Source organism: Micromys minutus (genome assembly GCF_963924665.1).
Source record: "Micromys minutus genome assembly, chromosome: 27".
In the NCBI taxonomy this organism is placed as follows: domain Eukaryota; kingdom Metazoa; phylum Chordata; class Mammalia; order Rodentia; family Muridae; genus Micromys; species Micromys minutus.
In genome coordinates, this window is record NC_137962.1 from 18,883,892 (window position 1) to 18,900,170 (window position 16,279).

At 48.4% G+C, this 16,279-nt stretch overlaps 1 protein-coding gene across 2 annotated transcripts; it reads left to right on the forward strand.

Moving 5' to 3' along the window:
* The first annotated feature begins 6,061 nt into the window (after nucleotides 1–6,061).
* On the forward strand, nucleotides 6,062–16,063 carry MAP3K12 (mitogen-activated protein kinase kinase kinase 12). 2 transcript variants are annotated; one of them, XM_080939331.1, is made up of 15 exons: nucleotides 6,062–6,130; nucleotides 6,615–6,703; nucleotides 9,953–10,431; nucleotides 10,840–11,023; nucleotides 11,185–11,376; nucleotides 11,610–11,768; nucleotides 11,854–12,012; nucleotides 12,818–12,926; nucleotides 13,144–13,253; nucleotides 13,386–13,502; nucleotides 13,598–13,735; nucleotides 13,860–14,484; nucleotides 14,646–14,716; nucleotides 14,799–15,051; nucleotides 15,448–16,063. In XM_080939331.1, the coding sequence occupies exons 3-15, from the start codon at nucleotides 9,987–9,989 to the stop codon at nucleotides 15,541–15,543; spliced, it is 2,658 nt and encodes an 885-aa protein (XP_080795457.1). In that variant the 5' UTR covers nucleotides 6,062–6,130; nucleotides 6,615–6,703; nucleotides 9,953–9,986; the 3' UTR covers nucleotides 15,544–16,063. The 2 variants fall into 2 exon arrangements, with proteins under 2 accessions (XP_080795457.1, XP_080795456.1); XM_080939330.1 differs by lacking the exon at nucleotides 6,062–6,130 and having other exon boundaries at nucleotides 6,601–6,703.
* Nucleotides 16,064–16,279: the final 216 nt, after the last annotated feature.

Below are 16,279 nucleotides of genomic sequence, written 5' to 3' on the forward strand. Positions count from 1 at the left end.
TACCTAATAGGCTCTACCTGAAAATTAGGCTGCACCTATTCCGGCATGCCCTGTCGGGGCCCTCTCCTTCCATCTGTAATGCCTCTAAATCTCCAGCTGCGGCATTCCCTACCATCCAGCTGTTGCACCCCCTCCCCCATTTGGATGTGGTTTTCTCTCCTGCCCCGCTCTCCTCTGGTTTCCTTAACCCATTTCCCAGGTCAGGCGCCTCAAAGACCTCCTTTTTCTCTCTCACACACACTCACCAAACTCCTTGGCTTACAATCTTGGTAGGCAAGGCTTCGGCTGAGGGTAGAAAGAAGGGGTGGGCTCCATAAGCAGTAGTAGGGATGCGGGGAGGAGCCTTGCAGCTTTCTGTCTTCTGCCTCTTTGGCCTTCAACCAAAAGAGCATGCACATGAGGTCCCACACACCCCAGGCTCCTGGAACCTCTCACTCTGAACCTTCTTCCAATTCTCCGGGCTGCTCCATGGTTTTCAGGCAGAGGGTCATCCCAAGCTTACACCAGTAGCAAGAATTTGGGAAGGAAAAAGCCCAAGTTTCCTCTGAGTTTGCACTCCAGACACTGATGTTTATAAATTCAAGAGCGCTGCCACCTCTTGACTCACGTTTAAGGAGGGAGAGGTGTCTGGGCCTCAAGCTTGCCCAAACCAACTGTTGACTTCCAGGAAGACCCCAAGGCCCAATACTTGTGATGTCCGAGATCACTAGTGGACAGAGGTAGAAGATGGAAGGTGTGGCTCAGGTTTCTTAGACTTCTTCACAAGAGCAAAACCCTATAAAAGGCAGTTACTGCTCCAAGGCCCTGGGGGCTGGGGTAATAATACAGTGACAGAGGGCGTGGAGCTCCAGCACCCACCTCGGCCTTTGCTGCCCGTGCCTAGGGAGAGAACCGGAGGTGGCAGCTTTTTTGAGTCCATTGAAAGGACGCCTGCAGAGGACATGGTGGCTTTCGGTTTTCTCTATTTACTCATGGTATTTATCACCCAGGGCCTTACACATCCCGGGCAAGCTTTCTACCACCAAACTACACCATTAGCCTTTTTTCTTTTCAAAAGTTTTATTTTGAGACACAGTGCCACTAAGTTGCCTCTCAGGGCTTGAACTTTAAATTCTCCTGCCTCAGCCTCCTAAACAGCTGAGCCTTTGAGGCCTGAGTTAGCAGGCCTGGCAGGTTGCATTTTTCTTTTGTCTCTCGGCCTTCCCTTTCTCCCCATGTCCTCATTATTACCCCTTGTTTTGAGGAGGTAAACAAAGGAAGAGCAAAGCATAGTGTCTGGTACAAGTTTTGAGCCTCAGCACACTGGAGACTAGTGGAACTCTGTGTTGTGTTCAAGGCCAGCCTGTGTACACAACAACTTTCAGGGTAGTCAGGGCTACATTGAGTCTGTCTCAGTGTACTAAAAATCAAAGACAGCTAGCTTTGTATCAGGGTCTGGAGTGTGTGGTTCGGTTGGTAAAAGTTCCTGACAGACACATGCAAGAAGCAGCAGAGCGAGCCTTGGGTTTGATCCCTAGCACTCCATAAAGCCTGCCATGGTGCTTCACGTCCTCCTACACTGGAGAAGCAGAGGCCCCTGTTCACGGTCATCTATAACCAAGTTCAAGGTCTGGGTGACATAAAAAGGAAGAAAATTTTTTTCTTTATATTTTGTGTGAAAAATAGCATGCCTGCTGTCTAGAGAATGCATTCTGTGTGCCAGGTTCCAAGAACTTCTTTTGGTTACTTCAGTGATGCCTATAACATCATCAAGTTACACTGTCATCGCCTTAGGCATGAGGAAACTGAAACAAGTTAGTTATTCAGGACCCATTAGACAGTCTTGGTGGCCTGTTTCAGCAGTCAGTGGACTAAAAAGTCAATAATGCAAGGAGGAGCAGAACTTTGGGGCCTGGCATGGCACAAAAGCACATGCCTTTAATCTGTGTCCCCCTGGATGCAGAGGCTGGCAGATCTCTACGTTTAAGACTAGCCTGGTCTACACATCGAGTTCCAACCTAGCCAGGGCTGCATAGTGAGAGTCTCCCTCCCCCCTCTCTCACACAGATGCACACACACAGAAATGTCAGCATGTGGCTAGAGCTGGGACTTGCAGCCAGGCCTGTTCCACAACTTCATGTGTGACTGACACAGGCCCCAGTGTCTGCATTAGATGCAGAACAGACCTAATCTACTACAGGCCACCCAGCCAGTCAGAAGCATCCCTGGTCTCTGCTGGTCCTGTGGCTCCCCGATGCCTAGACCAGGGGCATGAGTGAATGGCTATTACTCAAACTTTATTTTTTTTAAATTAAGAAAAAATAACATGTAAAAATCCATCATGTTTTATACTAAAGGAAACGCAATCATTACTGAAATAATATAGACAAGCCAAAAGAAGAGAGTTGGTGACCAGTGTGTGGTGCATGGCTGTAACCCCAGCACTTGGGAGAAGAGACAGAGGAGTTCAAGTCTGGGTTGTCTTATTTAAAGAGTTGAAATATAATTTCACCTGTTACATTTTAGTATTTTAAATTTATGGACATTGGTGTTCTGCTTCAATGCATGCCTGTGTTAGGATGCCATATGGGTGCTGGAATTGAACCCAGTTACTTTTGGAAAAGTAGTCAGTGCTTTTAACCACTGAGCCATCTCTCTAGCCCCCTTCCTTGTTGATTTATTTATGCGAGTACACTGTCTTCAGACACACCAGAAGGGGGCTTGTGAGCCACCATGTGGTTTCTGGGATTTGAACTCAGGACCTCTAGAAGAGCAGTCCGTGCTCTTAACCGCTAAGCCATCTCTCCAGTCCCCCTGTTATGTGTTTTTTTTTAAGACAGGGTCTCACTGTGTAGCTTAGGTTGGCCTTATACCCAAGACCCACCTGCCTTAGCCTCTCAGTTTACACAGGTACAACTTTGCTTACATGGTTCCTTTCAGATAGTTTTAAATGCAAATTCAGTTCTGGTTCTGGATATTCAGCTTCTTCCAGGCTTGACTTACTGTCAGAGAGACTCTGTGACTCATGGTATACTAGTCCTGCTGTCTGCTTTTATGATCTGAGTGAGGATGAGAGCTGAGCTCAGCCATGCCATCAGAAGGGCTGACACTATCTCCTCGTTAGCCAGAGAGAACCAGCTAGGGGGTAAGAATGAACTGCAGGGCTCCAGGCCTTCCCTGAAGTTTGCTGAGGCAAGACAGCAAATACAGAATCTCCATGTTTGTTGTCATGTGACCACTGAAACCTGAAATTGTTATTGGTCCCAGAGTAGCTAAAGGTCAGAGACCAAGTCCCCCTTTTTTTCTGATCAAACAGGTGAGCTGGCCTCCCTCGAATCCACAAGACCTGGTGTCTAGTAAGTCGGGAAGACAGAACAGAGCTAGGAAAGTAGCAGACATGGCTCCCTGTATCCTCTCTCCTTTTCCTACCCCTCCTCTGCCCTTAAGGCGAGGTAGGAGTCTCACAGGGACTTAAGGCAGGGCTGCTGCATCAGCTCTTGTTCCTGAACAGCCCACCCCCAACTGTCCCCCTTACTGGCAGAAGTGTGGTCACAGGGAACCCAGTTCTCCAAGGGTAACTCCCTATTCAAAGAGAAGGCTTAAGAGAGTGGGTGTTCTTTTCATGTGGGAAGAACTCTGGAGTAAGCACAATGGATCCTGTCAGAAAGGAAAGTACATCTGCAGGCTGGCAGAAGGCAAGCTGCATCCTTCAGAAACATCTATCCTTCAAGGGTCTCAAAGACCTTCCAGGTCTCTCAAAGGTAGAGAACCAGAAATCCCAAGCCATGGCCACTTCCTCCTCTGCAGCTTCTCCTCAGGCTAATTAGAAGAAGGTGGAACTTCCCAGCCTGCAGGAAAATGATGTCCAAGCAGGAAAGGATAGTTCAGTGTAAGATCCCAAGGCATGGACAGATGGGCACACCTCTGAGCAAAGCCTCCAGGACAGGCCACCACACAAGCCATTGGATTCTGCTGTTAGAGCAAGAGGGAGCAAGAGAGAATTCATATGGTTTCACCTGCTAAAGCCTTGCAGCCTCTGGCAGGAAAGCTAGGAGGAATAAGAGGAGAGGGTGACTTAGAGTTAGGTTACAGGTCTTAACTCTAGCCTTCTTGTGGGACCCTGAATGACCCATCTGTAAAGCAGGACTGGCTGTCTTTAGGGCCTCTCCCTTGGTAAAGGCAGGGACTACTCTGTTCCCTGTGCAGACTGACGCAGATGCAGCCCACATGTAGTCCTTGTGGTTCAGAGTGACCGACAATTCCCTCCTCTATGCCCCCCAGGCACTGCATAATTGATGGCCAGGGAGATAGGTTCCCTCCCCCAGGGTGACCGAATGTCTGGGCCTGGGGCTTCTAGTATGCCACCCCCAAAGCCCAGGCGCCAAGACCCAGCTGGGGTCAATGAGACACAGCTGGTGGGTCAGGAATAAAGGAAGCAGAAAGGAGGACATTTGCTGGGGAAAAGGAATCTCCAGTTTGCCATGGCTCCCTGGGGACCCTCAACCCTCCAATCTTCTTTGAGGCCAATCTGGAAGATCTGTCATCAGCATGAGGGGTGGTAGGGTACCTCGAGCATGGCTGATCACCCTACCTGGGTCTCCTCTCCCAGCTTTAGCTATTGCCACTGCCCTAAAAGGCGAGCAGGTGGAATGACTTCTCTACTCTCCCCAGCTGCTGGCCCTGGATACCACAGGGTCCTCTGGGGATGCCTATGCGATCTGAGGCAGGCGGAGCTGAGGATTCTGAGGATGTCATCCTCTCTATGACTAAACTAAGCCCAGATGATGGGGGACTGGAGGTGGGGGGGGGGGAATCACAAACCGTTCTAAAAGGCCTGGTGGTTTGATACCCAAAACTCAGCTTCTAGATAGGAAACAAGACTAGGGAAGGGAGAGGCGGTCTGTGTTTTCATCTCCATCTTCCCAGGGTTCTCTGCTTTTCAAAGCCTGCTTTTCAGGCCAGCCTCCAGGTTTGAAGCTGTTGGCCAGTCTCTCACCTAGTTCCTTTGACCGTTCCTTTCTTGTGGCCCCATCTCCATATCTTAACTTCTGTGCGATACTGTACCCTAGAGCAACACCACGAGTCCTCCCCTCCAATCCCAGCCACTTTTTCTCCACCAGATAGGTGCCTAGCCCAAGTAACTGCATGCGGAGGTCAGAAGGTGGGCTTCAGAGCGCGCAGGTGGGGATGACTTAGGGCCGGCACCTGCCAGTCGGCCCAGGTCAGGGGCGGGCTTCTACGCGGCCCCGCCCCTGCTTCACGTTCACGTGACCCTGGGCTAATCTTGTCCCGGTGACTTCACGGGCCCAGTAGTCATGGTTACGCCGCAGCGCCCAGCCCTTCCCCCAGCCGGCTGTGCTCTCTTCTCCCCTCTTGGACCCCTCCCACAGCCGCGCCCCCAGCCCCGCACCACGTGACGGTCGGGAAGGAGGTCGACCGGGGATGGGGCGCCGTGGCCGTAACCCCTTCCACTCCGCTTGCCGCGGTGCGGTCCCGGTGGCCGGGGGGTCCAGCAGGTGGGCCGAGAGCATGCGAGAGCCCCAGCCTTGGGGCCTTGGTGAGGGAGGCGGAAGCCTTGGGGTCGTTTGCAAGAAATTCTCGGGTGCGTTTGCAGGCTGGTCTGTGCTTGTAATTTACCTTACAATAAGCACCTTGGCTCTCCAAGCCGCACATTTTGTGGGCTATGTCGGCAATTCAGAGGCTGTGGTTCCTGATTTCTGGGCCTTGGTTTTCTCTAGACTGTAGGAGACCCAAATAATGCCTTCTTTGCTAGACTGTTGAGGGTGCAGGGAACTGAGCGACACACGGAGCATGTGCGGCCCTGGGTGGGTAGAGAGAGCAGTGCTCCAACTCTGGTTGGAAGCTGAGGGCAAGCTCAGGCTTTGCCCACTCAGAAGGGAATTAACTAGACTTCCAGGTTGAAGTGAGACTTGGAAGACAATAAGGGTAACCTTGTTGGCTGTGCCGCCAGTGGGCCTACTAATACCAATGATATTTGTATAATTTTTAGTTTTTTAATGTCTGTGTGTGTGTGTGTTGAGCTAATGGTACCTCACACTTGCAGGGCCTTGGATCCCTTGGAACTGGAGTTATAGGGGTTGTGAGCGCCATGTAAATGCTGGGAATGGAACCCCAGTCCTCTGCATGAACAGTAAGCACTCTTGACCCTCAGCCATCTCTTCAGCCCCTTGGCATATATTAATTACACATAATAATAGGTTTCATTATGACATCTTAATACGTGTATATGATGTACTTGATCATCATAGTCTCCACACCCCACCTGCCCCCTTTCGTTGTGATCGGTTTTTTTTTTTGTGACCCACAGAGTTTAACTAGGTTTTCTAATAGGATCCTGAATGAGGGTTAATTTACAATATCATGAGCACCAGTGGCTATACCATCAAAGAAAATGTCTTTCCCTCTCCCAAACAACCATTAGCTGCCTGTATAGTCTCAATAATAGAAGACCAGAGAGAGGGAAGAAGTGGTTGCGGTGTGAGTCCTCCATACCTCAGGACTGTATGTTCACACAGCCAGTGTTGCACAGTTCTTGTGTTGATAATTACCATATCCCTAGTTTATGGGTTTGTTTGTTTGTTTGTTTGTTTTTAAGACAAAGTTTCACTCTGTAGCCTAGGCTGGCCTGAAACTCACTATGAAGCCAGAGATGACCTTGAACCTCTGATCCTCTCGTCTCCATTCCTGAGTGCTGGGACTGCTGGTATGTGCCCTTATGTGCCCTTATGCGCCCTTATGTTCAGTGTGTGTGCTGTGAGAGGTTGAACTCAAGGCATCTTCCATGTCATGCAAGTACCCTACCAACTGAGCTACAACCCCTCCTACCTTCCTACCTTATTGTATCAAGGTTTAATTGCAGTAATACATTTATACTAAATGCTAACATACATAATAATTTCTTGAAAAGTTTACATTGTCTCTGGACACCATAATTCAGAACCCTGATACAGATTCATGTCCAGGGTGGCCTAGATATATCAACATAAGCCACTAAGGTATCTAAAGCAAATGGGGCTGATGAGTTTATATTTTGGATCTTTCAGAAGCTGGATGAAAAATTAAGAAAGATCTTAAGAGGCATTTGTCCTAGGCCAGGTGGTGACAGCTAATGTAGCAGTATCAGGACTAGAGAAAATAGAATGACAGTGTAATTTATTTTTTATTGTACTTTATGTATAAATAATTTGCCTGTATGCATGTATGTGTACCAGTACATACATTTTATTGTATGTATTGTATGTAGGATCTCCCAGAGCCTCTGCAAGAGCAACTGGAGCTCTGTTAGACATTGAACCCAGCCCAGTAGGTAGGATTTTCAAATGTGCGATTCACAGAATAAACAGAGGTGCTTGTTAACTACGAAGATCCCAAACTGGTCCCACACACAGTGCGGGTCTTCATGAGAAAGGACTGCAGAGGATGGTTAGGCAAGCTGAGACTTTTGGTTTCTGAGCATGCCCCTCTGTTGTCAGGGAACCTTATATCTCATCCTGTGATACCCAACTGAACATGCAGCTGGAAGAATAGTGGGCCTCTTGGTGTCCAGGGAGAGCCTGTTGTGCTTGAACTAGTGCTGCCCAGTTCAGCTCTTTGTATGACTGGAGAAATTGACACTTGACTATACCTGAATCAAATGTAAAACTTAAGAGTTTCTCTGTTGTACTTGTACCAGCTATGAACTAGATCCATGGCCTGTGCCTATTTGTACTGCTTTTTTTGTTTGCTCTTTTTCTATGCAAGGTACAGTTTTTTATAGCCCATGCTGGCTTCAAATCGAGGATCTTCATACCTCTGCCTCTCAAGTGCTGGGATGTGTGTGATGTACATATTTTTATTATTTTTGGAAATAGTGTCTTATATAGCTTAGACTGGCCTTGGATTCACTACTTAGCCAATGACCTTGAATGTCTGATTCTCCTGCCCTCACCTCGCAGGTGCTGGGCTAACAAGCCTGTGTGCCATGCTCGGATTTATGCAGTCCAGGGCCTTCTGCATTCTTGGCAAGCGCTTTACCTGAGCCACATCCTCAATCCATATCTATTTCACACAGGGTCTCCTGTATTCGGCCAGCCTTAGATTTGCTACGTAGAGGAAAATGACCTTGAACTGATTATTGCCCCCACCTCCTCAAAGCTGGGATTACAGGCACACACCATGCACCGCAGCAGGTTCATTTGGTGTAAGCACTCTACCAACTGAGTTACATTCCAGTTCCTGGACTTGTGATATTTAATTAGTGCTATTTAAATAGCACATGGCTATGAACTGGGACATATTTCTATTGCCTGGGAAGCTAAACCTTGGTTTGGGGAACTGGGGATAGGATGATAGGGAAAGAGAAAAGAGAGGAACCCTCTTTTGGCCTTCAGAAAGCAGCTGATCTCCTGAGATGGGCTCAGGAGAATGCTGCTGAAGGCTAGAGCTTCACACAACCCCACTGGATAATTCTGCCCTCAACCCCTTTTCTTTTTCCAATCGTGCTAAGGGATGGTGCAGCTCTGTGGTTTTGGCTCTAGGCACAAGATCATATCCCACCAGAGAGGCCTAAGTGGGTACCTGTAAGCACAGAGGAGAGAGAGGACCCAGATACTAGGTGTACCTGGGAAGGCCTCAGTGACTGCTGACTAGGGAAGCCCAGGAACATAATTATCTTGATGCCTGAGTGGAAAGCCTGCGCGTACCATGTATTATTCATCATGATGGAGGTCTAGGTGTATTGCCACCATGTGCCCGAGATTTAGATCCAAGGTAAAGTATCTGACTCCTAGGCTAGACTTAGTGGTGCACAACACCTTTAATCTTAGCACAGAGGAAACAGGCCGGCAGATCTCCGTAAGTTCAAAGCTGGGCTATCCTGCATAGAGTTTCATGATAACCAGACCTACATAGACCCTGTGTATAAATCTGTATATTTTGTGTGTGTGGGGGGGGGGGGTCTGATTCATATAACATCTGTGTCTTTTACAGTCAACCTCAGCTGATGAGTGGGTGCTACCAGGATTAATGCACAGCAAAAGGAAATTATTTCAGCTGGGTTTTTTTTGTTATTTTTTGGGTTTTTTTTTTTTTTTTTTTTTTTTTTTGAGACAAGGTCTTACTGTATAGACAATGCTGGCTTTGAACTCTGCCTCCCAAGTGTGTGCGTGACACCACACCAGGCCTGTTTTTATTATTACTAAAAGATATTTTTATATGTGTATTGTTTTGCCTGCATGTATGTGAATGCATCATGCATGTACAGTGACTAGGGAAGCTACAAGAGAGTGTTGGATCTCCTAGAACTGGAATGTCAGATGGCTGTTAGTCATGGAGTAGGTTCTAAGACCCCCCCCAAAGCCAGGTCCTCTGCAAGACCACCAAGTACTCAATGCTGAGCCACCTCTCCAGCCTTGCTTTTGTTTTTGATTTTCCATGCGGGCATGAGACCTAGGGATTCAAGTACATAAGTTAAATGTTGTATGATGAAACGATGATTACACTACCATCACCTTTTCTTTTGCAGCAGAGGGTTGGTTAGTCCAATGTCTTGCACATGCTGAATGCTTCATATTCCACTACTCTAGCCTTTGTACTTGGATACTTTAAAAAAAAAAAGAGAAAAGCTAGGAGTGTGAATGAAAGTGCTGTAGTGTGTGTAAGGCCAGGACACTTGGGGGTTGGTTTTCCTTCCACTGAGGAATTCGCCAGGCTTGCATAGCAAATACTTTTACCCACTGAGCCTTTCTTTAATCAGTACCTGAGTGGGTTTTTGCTTCCCTTTGCCTGAATATACTCAAGTATATTACTTGTATACAAGAGTATTGTTGATCACTAAGAGATGCCAAGAGGAAGCTCATCTGTATCAGGTTTCCCATGGGATACAGAAAGTGGCACTCAGGCCAACTCCAGGGAGGTACTGTGAGCTCTTGCAGTAGCTGTGGCTGATGGCCCTTCCCTCCTTAATTCTTCACAGGGCCCTCTGCTCAGCACACCTGGCTCCAGAGGCCATGGCCTGCCTCCATGAGACCCGGACACCCTCCCCTTCCTTTGGGGGCTTTGTGTCTACTCTAAGTGAGGCTTCCATGCGAAAGCTGGACCCAGACACTTCAGACTGCACCCCGGAGAAGGACCTGACACCTACCCAGTGTGTACTTCGAGATGTTGTGCCTCTCAGTGGGCAGGGTGGGGGAGGGCCAAGCCCCTCCCCAGGTGGAGAGCCTCCCCCAGAGCCATTCGCCAATAGTGTCCTGCAGCTACATGAGCAGGATGCAGGTGGGCCAGGGGGAGCTACTGGGTCACCTGAGAGCCGAGCATCTAGAGTTCGAGCTGATGAGGTACGTCTGCAGTGCCAAAGTGGCAGTGGCTTCCTTGAAGGTCTTTTTGGCTGCCTGCGACCTGTCTGGACAATGATTGGCAAAGCCTACTCCACAGAGCACAAGCAACAGCAGGAAGGTAGGCCAGATCCCTGTAGGAACACCCTCTATTTCCTTGAACAGTCCTACCAGACTTGCCAATCACCTAATCAGCTTTATTTTCCTTTACATTTGTTTCTGGTGCTGGGATTTAAACACTACAAGCTAGATACGTGTTTTATTGCACAGCTGAATCCTTAGCTCTTCAGTACTTACACTGTGCTAGGAAATTGAACCCAGGAACTTAGGTTTTACACATCTTAGCCAAGTGAGCTATACCCTTATATCCACCCAGCCTCTCCCAAGACCACCCAAGTATTTCCTTCACTAATCTTTTCAGTCTACTTTGTTCTCTCATCATTGATATATTCACCCAACCCTTGAGTGTCTCACAGGGCCCTCAGTGCAGATCTTTCTGAGCCTGTGGCACTGTGCCTCCTACCTACAGACCTTTGGGAAGTCCCCTTTGAGGAAATCCTGGACCTGCAGTGGGTAGGCTCAGGGGCTCAGGGTGCCGTTTTCCTGGGACGCTTCCATGGGGAAGAGGTAGCTGTGAAGAAGGTTCGAGATCTCAAGGAGACGGACATCAAGCATCTTCGAAAGCTGAAACACCCCAACATCATCACTTTCAAGTGAGGTCCAGGGCAGGGGCTGGGATACCATGACATATAGGACTCCCCTCACCTGGGACTATATATGTCCCTTCCTCACAAGAGACCCAGAAATAGCATGGGTGGGAATTTAAGTCCCAGGTACACAGGCAGATATTAAGCTTTACCCATCTGGCCCTCAGGGGTGTTTGCACACAGGCCCCCTGCTACTGCATTCTTATGGAGTTCTGTGCCCAAGGACAGCTATATGAAGTGCTCAGGGCCGGCCGCCCTGTCACCCCCTCCTTGCTGGTTGATTGGTCCATGGGCATTGCTGGTGGCATGAATTACCTCCATCTGCACAAGATCATCCACAGAGACCTGAAGTCACCCAAGTGAGTAAGGATGAAGCTGATGTGTATGTCGGTAACCTACCCACAGCAGACTGGCCTCCTTACATTTTAGATTCTTCCCTAAGTTCATCCCTTCTTCCAAGTGGCAGTCCTCTGAAGGACTGTGGTGAGCCTCTCAGCTTTAAGTGTGCCAAATATTATCATAAAGAAAATAACAGCAGTTAAGTGGGGCTTTGGAGGGATGTGGATCCTTGCTGACTACACTCTTTACCCAGCATGCTAATCACATACGACGACGTGGTAAAGATCTCAGATTTTGGCACTTCCAAGGAGCTGAGTGACAAGAGCACCAAGATGTCCTTTGCAGGGACAGTAGCCTGGATGGCTCCTGAAGTGATCAGAAATGAGCCTGTGTCTGAGAAGGTCGACATCTGGTAAGTGCCAGAATGAGACTGGTACAGAGGTCAGATGGGTCTGCAAAGAACCCTTCCAAATGATGGAATGTTTTCTTGTCCTCAGGTCCTTTGGGGTGGTGCTATGGGAACTACTGACTGGAGAGATTCCCTACAAAGATGTAGATTCCTCAGCCATCATCTGGGGTGTGGGAAGCAACAGTCTTCACCTGCCTGTACCTTCCAGCTGCCCAGATGGCTTTAAAATTCTGCTTCGCCAATGCTGGTAAGGGTGGCCTAGCTGGGAGACTGAACTGACAAGTTAAGGAACACCTAGAACTCTACAGACATCTAGGCCAAAGCCTTTTAATTATCTATTTTACATATATGAATACACTGTAGCTGTCCTCAGACACACCAGAAGAGGGCATCAGATCTCATCACAGATGGTTATGAGTCACCATGTGGTTATTGGGATTTGAACTCAGAAACCCCGGAAAGAACAGTCAGTGCTCTTAACCACTGGGCCATCTCTCCAGTTCAGGACAAAGCTTTCTAATCTCTCAAAGGAAACTTATAACTGAGAACAGGCTGCAACTGGCCTGCAAAAAACACACCAGAATCAAATAGTTACATCATGTCCTCTTTGAACATGCTTCTGATTTGATCCAATAAGTGGTGGTAGCGGTATCTATTATCACAGGTTGCTGTAAAGCAGAAAGACATCACTAAGCAGGACCAGCTTATTAAGTTGACCTTAGCCCAAGTGAGGAAGACTGAACCTATTACTGACATGCCCAGTTTCCTTTGATGGAATCATTTTAAAGTTGTGGGAAAAGGTATGGCCCTGGCTGGCCTGAAAATTGCTATGTAAACAAGAATTAAAAGTATATACCACAACAGATATCAAAACCTTTATTTGGATATGAATATTAGAGCCAGGAACTGGTGACATGTGCCTTTAATTCCAGCACTTGAGGCAGAAGCCAGAGTGGTTTACAAAATGAGTTCCAGTATGGCCAGAGCTACATTGACTCTAGGAAAGAATGCTCTGGTTCTTTTCTAATCCTCATTTCACAACTCCATTTCAGGAACAGCAAACCAAGAAACCGCCCATCATTCCGACAGATCTTGCTGCACCTGGACATTGCCTCTGCTGATGTGCTCTCTACACCCCAGGAGACTTACTTCAAGTCCCAGGTGTGCTCTGGGTGGAAAAAAAAACACACCTTTGACCCTTGCAGCCACGGCAGCCTTTGATGTGACCAGTAAATGTGACTGAATAGCTAAGTCTTTAGAAAAACATCCATTCCCTTTTGCTCATAACTTAGTGGCTCAGGCAACCTTCCAAGAGCACAGGTCTGTGAGTTGACAGGGACATAGTCCTCACCCCTCCCCCGTGTCTCTCCATCCCTAGGCAGAGTGGCGGGAAGAAGTCAAACTGCACTTTGAAAAGATTAAGTCAGAAGGGACCTGTCTGCACCGCCTAGAAGAGGAACTGGTGATGCGGAGAAGGGAGGAGCTCAGGTATGTGCCTATTTAGGAAAGTGAATCTTATCTAAACAGCAGGAACCCTTCACCATGGAGTCACAGAGAACAGGGTCCATTTCGGCAGCAAGCGAACCCAGCTCACCGTGGGAAAATCATCTACCCTTTCAGACATGCTCTGGACATCAGGGAGCACTATGAACGGAAGTTGGAGAGAGCCAACAACCTGTACATGGAACTGAATGCCCTCATGTTGCAACTAGAACTTAAAGAGAGGGAATTGCTCAGGTACGTAACCCTTAGACAGCAACACATCCCTAGTTTTCATGAAGCTAACCAATTACAAGACCCAATTTAGCCTGGATTTTTTTTTTTTTTTAAAGGCGAGAGCAGGCTTTAGAAAGGAGGTGTCCTGGCCTACTGAAGTCACACCCTTCCCGAGGCCTCCTACATGGAAATACGATGGAGAAGCTCATCAAGAAAAGGAATGTGCCACAGAAACTGTCGCCCCATAGCAAAAGGTGGGGACTCACATGAGTAAAGGCTTGCATATGGCAAGGAGGGATCTTGGCAAGGCCACAGATCTCATTAGTGGGGGAGACTTGCCACTGTTAATCTGAACATTTATTTTCCCTCCCCTACCAGGCCAGATATTCTCAAGACAGAGTCTTTGCTACCTAAACTAGATGCAGCCCTAAGTGGGGTGGGGCTTCCTGGGTGTCCTAAGGGCCCCCCTTCACCTGGAAGGAGTCGTCGTGGCAAGACCCGTCACCGAAAGTCCAGTGCCAAGGGCAGCTGTGGAGACCTGCCTGGGCTTCGTGCAGCTTTGCCACCCCATGAGCCTGGAGGACTAGGAAGCCCAGGGGGCCTAGGAGTGGGCCCTTCAGCTTGGGATGCCTGCCCCCCTGCTCTCCGTGGACTCCACCACGACATTCTACTACGAAAGATGTCTTCATCATCCCCAGACCTGCTATCAGCAGCGCTGGGAGCCCGAGGCCGAGGGGCTACAGGGGGAGCTCGGGATCCTGGCTCACCACCTCCACCCCAGGGAGATACTCCTCCAAGTGAGGGATCAGCTCCTGGTTCCACCAGCCCAGATTCACCTGGGGGAGCTAAAGGGGAACCACCTCCACCAGTAGGGCCTGGAGAAGGTGTGGGGCTCCTGGGAACTGGAAGGGAAGGGACTGCAGGCCGGGGAGGAAACCGGGCTGGGTCCCAGCACTTGACCCCTGCTGCGCTGCTGTACAGGGCTGCTGTGACTCGAAGTCAGGTAAAGTATGGGGAGGTTCTTCTGCCCCACACCCACTTTCCTTTATCTCCTTAGGGGAGCTATACCCCCAACCCACTCAATTACCTTGCCAGTTCTTAATGACTTAACGATTCTTCTCACAATTTACACACACCTACCCATCCCCATCTCCTCTACTGTAGAAACGTGGCATCTCCTCTGAAGAGGAAGAAGGAGAGGTCGACAGTGAAGTAGAGCTACCCCCAAGTCAAAGGTTAGTGGTGCTGCAGTGGAATCTTTCACTTTGGGAACTTTAAAGGACCACATACAAGCTGTAACCGTGCCTCAACATTTAGGTGGCCTCAGGGCCCGAACATGCGTCAGTCACTATCTACCTTCAGCTCAGAGAACCCTTCAGATGTGGAGGAAGGTACAGCTAGTGAGCCTTCCCCAAGTGGCACACCAGAAGTTGGCAGTACCAACACTGATGAGCGGCCAGATGAGAGGTCTGATGACATGTGCTCACAGGGCTCAGAAATCCCACTGGACCTTCCTACTTCAGAGGTGGTCCCTGAACGTGAAACCAGCTCCTTGCCCATACAACACCAGGTAAGTTTGAGCTGCAACCACCAGACACTGAAAAGTGAACTGGAATCATAAACCCAGTCATTTGAGATCCTATATAAAAAGGTATTTTAGCCTTCGAGGCACCAGTTTCTGTCATAACCATGAAAACAAATATCCATGTAAGTAGAATTGGAGACTTAACAGGTCCAAGCATAAAGTGCAAGATGTTTAACTTGGGTGGCAGCTACACACTGCAGTCAAAGTATCCTAGAGTCTAGCCTAGTGCCTTGGAACATGACCTATAAACAGTAAGATTTAAAACAAAAAACCTGCCTTCACTGATGATATAAAATCACCCCACTGAAGTTGCCCTGAAGGAACCTGTAATGCTGGCAGATGCTGAGCTCCCCCACCTCACTGCATTTCTACTCTTCACAGGGCCCCAATCCTGAGGACTCAGACTGTGACAGCACCGAACTGGACAACTCCAACAGCATTGATGCCTTGCGGCCCCCAGCCTCCCTTCCTCCATGAAAGACACTCTTATTCCTTGTACATAGAGAAATATTTATATAAATAATATATATGCGCCACATAATCAACAGATAGATGGGGCTTTCTTAGCCTTAAGTCAAGCTTGAGAGTGAACGACGCCCCTCACCAATTACCAAGTTCTAGGGACACTGGCAGCTGTGGAAATGAGTGACTCCAAGTACTACCTAGAGCTTTAAGGAAGCTGGTCCCTTCTTGCTTCACCCCATTCCTTATGTTGAACAAGCAAGTAGGCATAGAAAAGCCAGGCTTGTCTCTACACTGTCTATCCCTGAACACTGGGGCGGGCGGGAAGAGGATTCACTTAAAACTGCACTTTTATTTTCCGTTTACTGTTTACACATTTTGCACTTGGGAGGAGGGAAACTAAGGCTGGGTCCTCCCTCTGAGGTTTCTCAGGTGGCAATGTAACTCATTTCTTTGTTCCTGTTTCTCTGCCCAAGCCCTAGCTTTGGGCCCAGAGGCAAGTTAGAAGACTTAATAGCATGTGATGGCTCAGGCTGAAGAACTGGGTGCTGGTTAAGTCCCCGCTGTTATCTTGGTGCCTGGTAGGGGTGGGGACTGTCATATTGTAACCCCTGTGAACAACCCTGAAATATAACCACTCCATGCAGGCCCAACTGTCGAGGGTTTTCTTGGTGAATGAGTGGAGTGGTAATATATGGTTTAAGTCTTGGATTTAAGATTTTATCTGATATCTAAGTTATTATCTTACATA